Genomic DNA, 6,107 nt, shown 5'->3' with positions numbered 1-6,107 from the left:
TGCTTTTGCAGATTTAGCGAGAGCCATTTTTGTGCGTACACGTGGGGTACAGTTCACATGGGGTGAAGGACGGACCTGGTCTAAGCCTGACAGTAGCACTGCAAAATCCGCTCCATGTATAATCAGGTAGAGTATCTGTGGGAAGGTAAATTCCCGGGGCTACTGAAAGAAAGACCTTTGTGAGGCCTGGCTTCATAGCAGCATTTAAGGTTAACTGGCACACAGAAGCAGTTTTCTTTCTACACAGTGGGAAAAAGAAAACAAACAGGAGAGGGAGGAAGGGAAGCGCAGAGCCCCAGATTAGCTGCCAGTGTTGCCTGGAGTATGCCAGAGGTGTGGCTTTTTTCCTTGTGATCCCTTTTAACTGTGCTACTAAGCAAGCTGCAAGCTGCAGCAACAGTGCTGTGGAATCCTGCATTACGTTTCCTTATTCCTGCATTACTGATTAACCAGATGTAACCTGGTTCAGGATCCCCACCACAAAACTTCCTTCACCGCAGCCATTCCCCAGTTGCCCATAAGCCAAACGTGCAGTCATTTACAGCTGTCCGAACCAGCATCCGTGTTTCTCTCTGCATCTGCCGAGGCTGTGTAGGTTGCTTCCACGCTGTGCCGTATTCCATAGGTAAAGTAGATGACAAAGCCTGCGGAAGGCAAGGGGAGAGGGCACCGTTAGCTCTGTAAGGAAACGGAAACCTCTGCTCACACCAACCAGCACAGGTTACACAAGAGGTCCAGCCATCCTGATGCCAAGCTTCTAGCAGACAGCCACTACCTTCCTTAGAAAAAAAGGTATTAACACAGGCACCAGCCTTTAAAAGACGATCCATCCAGGCCCCAAAAGAGGGGCTGATGATAAAGTTCTCACGTTTTTTAGTGAGTTCATTGCAGTCCTTTCCGCAGAGAGTTTTTCTCTCTATTTCTATGCTTATAGCCTCCATCTTGGTAAAATACATCCATAACTGATGCTAATTTTACATGTTTTAATTGCAACAAATTCCCTGGGCATTTCAGGCAATTCAGCTTTCTCCATGTGGCTACTGTGAGCATCATGGGTTGCAGCTCACCTCCTTTAGCTCCAGAAGCACAAGCCCCACCACCCGGGCTGCAGTTTGAGGCCAGCCAACAAGAAACACTGTATAGTTTCTTGTCAGCAACAAGACCTGTAAGATGTGTCACGGGTTTCTGTTTTGGCTTTATGACCCTTGAATTTAAAACAAGGCTTGAAACACACTGCCTAAATTGTTTCAGTTAAGTCACCGAGGTTGCCCAAGGATGATGAGACTGCAGAATCCCTTCCTGGAATGCTGCAGTAAATTTATGGTTAACAAAATCTAGTAACTAAAAAAGCTGTTTTTTTAATTCTCTCAAACTCACCTATGAGCATCCAGACTGCAAAACGTATCCACGTGCCTAGGTCTAGCTGCATCATGAGGTAAACATTCACAAAAATACTCACAACGGGAAGAAGGGGCAAAAGAGGTACCTGAAAAAGAAAGAGGAATACATTACATCCACAGGGCAGATCAATGGGCAGGTAAGAACATCACATCCCTTGTAAATGGGATGCAATGGTTGTTACAAACTCTCCAGCTGCCAGATCTGAGAAAAGGCAAGGTTAAACCAAAATACAGGACAGGAGTCCACCATGGGGGAGGGATGTGAACAATGTTGTTCACCCATTTTAAGAATGGTTGTCCTTGTTTTGTGGTCTGGAAGGAGGCAAGATGCAAATTTTAGCAGCACTACTAAATACCTGTGGGGAGGAAGGAGAGAAGAGGAAACCAAGGACTGTATCATGACAGGCAACTACAGAAGACCAGGAGAAGAAGGTAAGGGGAATGTCAGAGGAGAGACCTGAGGAACTTCATCCAGCAGGTACCAAGGTAATTAAGCAATATAGAGCAAATTAACCCAGAGCAGAAGAAAACCAGCAAATATTGTACAAGACGAGTGCAGCTGTACCAAGAACACCTTAGTGATCTGAGAATCAAAGAAGAATGAGACAGTAAAGCCCAAATGCAAAAATCAGAATATAAAAAAATAGCACAGGCATGTAAAGACAAAATCAGAAAGGACAAACTGTAACAATAGAAAGGTTTGTGAACATGGTGAAACCAAGAGGAAAGTGAACTTCACTCTTAAGGAAAAAGGAGATTTACAAAAAGAAATAGGCTGAAATGTTGCAGGCCTTTCTTGATTTAAGCTTCACAGAAAAACATTTATGGTGAGCAGCTGTTCAAATCATTAGAGAAAGGGGATGGGCACACACAAATTAGAAAAGAGAAGAAGAATATTTTCTAAGTTAGGCTTTGTCAAGTCAGTAGGGACACATGAAATTTCCCTAGGTGGGTGAGTTATGTTCCCAGAGATTGCAGAAGTGACCTCTGGACTACTAACAGGCATCTCTGAGGGCTTTTGGTAGACTGGTACAGTCTCTAAAGACTGGAGAAGGGAGACAAATTACCTATTAAAAAGGCATAGAGAAACACAACTGGGGAACAAACCAGTCAGCCTTGTATTCCCAGAGAGACGTTGGAGAAAAATCACTAGATGGTCAGGCTGTAAATGTCTAAAGGACAACAAGGAGATAAGAAACAGCCATTACAGATTTAGCAGTGACAGGTCAATTTTTCTTTTTCTCAGACAGGGTAGTGTCTGAAGGAAAAAAAGAGGAGGTAAAATATCCTGAGTGTAATGTAAAGAGATCTCCTCAGAAGCAAGTTCAGAAAATACAGTCTAGACCACAGTTCCTAAATTTTCTGCTCCTGGACATCTCTGTTGCTACTTCTGGGACCATAACCCCAAGATGAACTGCAAACACTACCTTGGGCAACTCTGGTTGGATTAAATTATTAAAATTAGAGACTTTACTGAAAAATTTAAATTGAAGAGAAGTCAAAATGACAACTGTTTGGAGGATGGGATTAGAATCCAAAGATAATTTAATAAATTGGGGAAATAGCCTGAAATCAATATGATAAAACATGATTTGCAGGATTACACCGGGGGAAAAAAATAATTCCAGTGCTTGTTTACTATAGAAAGGATGGTGTGCTTGGACAGCACAGGAGACAGAGTTCCTCATACTTCAGGCTGTTAAAGAGAGAATGGTCATCCTTAGTCTCCATGGGGACTAAGTAGGACATGAAAGTGGACTTTCTTAGAGCCTTTTAGCGAGTACCCCTTTGATCCTCATACACAAGCTTGCGCCTTGGGTTATCTCTCCTGTATCCACAATCTGACCTGGTCCTTCAAAATCATCCTCTTTTCCTCTGGTCTCAGTCTTTTCCACATCCTATAATCATCTGCTTCCAAAAGCACTGGCCTGCCATTCCCTTCTGACCACACCTCTGCACCAGGTTCTGCCCTCCCAGCTTCTCCTGGACTCCAGCACAATTTACATTTGCTTCCAAGTCCTCTGCTGTCGCGTCTGACCTGACCATGCACGGCTTCCCCTTCTCCAGCCTCCAGCTAATCCCTTCAGTCCTTCTTTCTGCTTCTGTCCATGAGACACTTCTGGGCTGCAGGTTGCCACAGCACTTCTGTTGCTGTGCTGCCTTCTGCAGCAAAGCACCTACACTAACATTTGAGGTTAGACCCCAAGAGGAAACTACACTTGGAAGCTGAGCTCAGCTCTGGTAGGACATCCCTTTATGCTCTAAGCACAGGCTATGAGAGGTTAAAGCCATGCCAGCTGGAGAGCTCAAACCATCAGCTCTATGGGCAGCCCTGCATGGAAAAGTTCATACCATGCCTATATTCTCAGCCTGTTCACTTGGCCAAGTCCCCCTTCCTGATACAGGCCAACGTGCACTTCCTCCTCCAACCACCTCCCAAACAGCTCTTTTCTAGGTACATCTCCCACAATACTCACCTTAAAGGAGAGCTTGGTTTTGCTTTCAGGCTGTTTCCATATAATGAAGCAGACAACAAGAACAAGGATGGCAGCAACAATCCATACAGCCTTTATCAGAATGCTTGGCTCAAGGGCAGTGAGGGTACAGCTACCTACGATAAGGAAACCTGCGAACAGACATCAAAAGCTTACTGATTCTTTTTCTAGAAACAGGAAAAAACACAAACAAACAAACAAACCCAAAACCACAAAAGCAGGCACAGCTGAATCTGAAAGCTCAACAAAACAGAAGAGCAACACATGAAAAAGCTAACTGTAAGAGATGTGCCTTTCCCCCCGTACACCCCCACACCCCTCATCTGTGGAATTATTTTGAAGTCATCAATTGAATCTGTAGATCTTCAGTTATTTTGGTCATTACAAGAACTCATCAAAATTACAGTCAGGCAGTGAGCTTCTCCACCATGGTGAGTACAAGGACCTACCAGCTGGCTCACTGCCCAGTGCTTACCAATGATGAAGGATAAGAAGTTCACCACCGAGCCAGAAAATTTGGAAGGGTCCGAATTTGGGGGAAACAGTATGGCTTTGAGGGAACACTTCTCCTCTTCCTCTGGCAGAAATCCAGCCTGCGACTCACTGGTGCTCACAGACTCATTGTTATCCGTCTCCTCTGTTGTCCTAGCCATCTGGTACGCCAAATTAGGCTGCTCTGGCTGATACCTAGGAAAACGGAAATGAAACAAAGAGCATATCGGTTTGGCACAGGGTACCTCGTTCACTTAAAATCCACACAGATAGCCATGGCTGCACCCCAGATCACTATAGCACCAGAACAGGCACACCCTTCTGTATTGGGGGAAATTCGAGGAATAACGTCGTCATGACTTAAGCAAATACAGTTGGCTACTATCACCTCTAGCTTAGTCGTAATGTCAGTGTTTTAAACTGGACAGTGCTCTCTTTCATAAAGCCTATCATCCCTGTCACCAAAACATGATGGTGTGACAGCAGTGAGGACAGAGAAGGAAGCAGCAGAGGGACAGACAGACAGTCATAACTGGGCCGTTGGGTTATCTGTGGCAGTTCAGCTCTTGTGTTTTGGCACAGAGGCGCCTGAGCTAACAGGTCAGTAGATATCGCACCCTGCAGTGACATTCCTGGTGCCCCATCCTCCTCCATCCCTGTCTCTTCTGCTAGTTTGTCTGCTGCCATGTAAGGAAGGAAGAGGTGAAAGAAGAATGGTAATTTTTTTGTTGTGTGTGTGGACAATCCTCCATTCAACAGGGCCCCGATGAACAACCACGTGGATCCATAAAGAAAAACCACTCTGCCAGCCTCAGCTCTCTTCTACAGAAGGTTTTGCCCTTGACTCAGCCACAAGCCTGACTAAACGAAAGGGCCATTTTGAAAGACACCTTAAAATCGCTCCTGTGGGGATGTGTTCACAATGAGGGCATTTGTCAAGCACTGCAAATTGAGAGATGCAGTGAAATCCCTGGGTCCGGCCACAGCACGGTATTAGCGGTAGGACTTTGCAGCTATGGAAACAATTCAGGTGCTACTTCATTAGGCAGCCAACAGGGCAGCCAAATCACTGCCTGGGCTGCTACAAGACCGGCTGTCACCTCTGTAAATCTGTGATGGGAAAATGCCACGCAGTGGGTACAGCAGCTTGCAGACATAAATTAAGAAGCCATTTGCAGCTGTACAGAGAAGAGAGGACTGGGAAATCACAGGAAAAGTAAGAAGGGTAAGGAAAATCAGCATGGATTTTCAAGGGGCAGGGTGGAAAGCCCAGGCACAGAGCAATGGTCTTACAGTACAGCGTTGGCCCTTCACCTGCTGCAAGACAGTTCTCAGTTCAGTTGTTGTGAGCCTGTAAAAAGCCTCCACCAGACTCTGAGTAACTCATTGAACACATAAAGGTATTTTTCAGTAACACAATCTTCAAAGTACAGTCCTCATGGGTAGAGTGCTGTTGTCTGTGAGGTGCCAAGCAATGAAAATACTCAATTTTTGGCTTAGGTCAGGGAAGCTATGAGAGCTCAGGCCTTCTAAAAGACATGCACTAAGGCACTGATCCTGCAAACACATGCTCAGCTTTTTTGCTGCTGCTATACTTTATCTTCAATCTCCTTTCAAAAGTAAGACGACCTGAAACTGTATCACCAGTGGGTACAAGAGAGATGATGACGCAGGTATCCAGGACCACCCATCTCTCTTCCCTATCTCCCAGGGCATTCAG

General features: G+C 45.2%; 1 protein-coding gene across 1 annotated transcript in view; it reads right to left on the bottom strand.

Annotated features, from left to right (window-relative positions):
* Positions 1-276: 276 nt before the first annotated feature.
* Positions 277-6,107, bottom strand: part of SLC7A1 (solute carrier family 7 (cationic amino acid transporter, y+ system), member 1) — a 20,515-nt gene continuing 14,684 nt past the window's right edge. Inside the window, exons 8-11 of the mRNA XM_010086868.1 lie at positions 4,371-4,582; positions 3,878-4,026; positions 1,378-1,486; positions 277-644 (exon numbers count right to left, since the gene is read on the bottom strand). Coding sequence (XP_010085170.1) covers positions 535-644; positions 1,378-1,486; positions 3,878-4,026; positions 4,371-4,582 — 580 coding nt within the window. The 3' untranslated portion in view covers positions 277-534. The remainder of the gene's footprint in view (positions 645-1,377; positions 1,487-3,877; positions 4,027-4,370; positions 4,583-6,107) is intronic.

This window comes from Pterocles gutturalis, unplaced genomic scaffold (assembly GCF_000699245.1).
Source record: "Pterocles gutturalis isolate BGI_N339 unplaced genomic scaffold, ASM69924v1 scaffold27436, whole genome shotgun sequence".
NCBI classification, from domain to species: Eukaryota; Metazoa; Chordata; class Aves; order Pterocliformes; family Pteroclidae; genus Pterocles; species Pterocles gutturalis.
The sequence above is the reverse complement of the archived record's forward strand: the minus strand, read 5'-3'. Positions and strand labels throughout refer to the sequence as shown.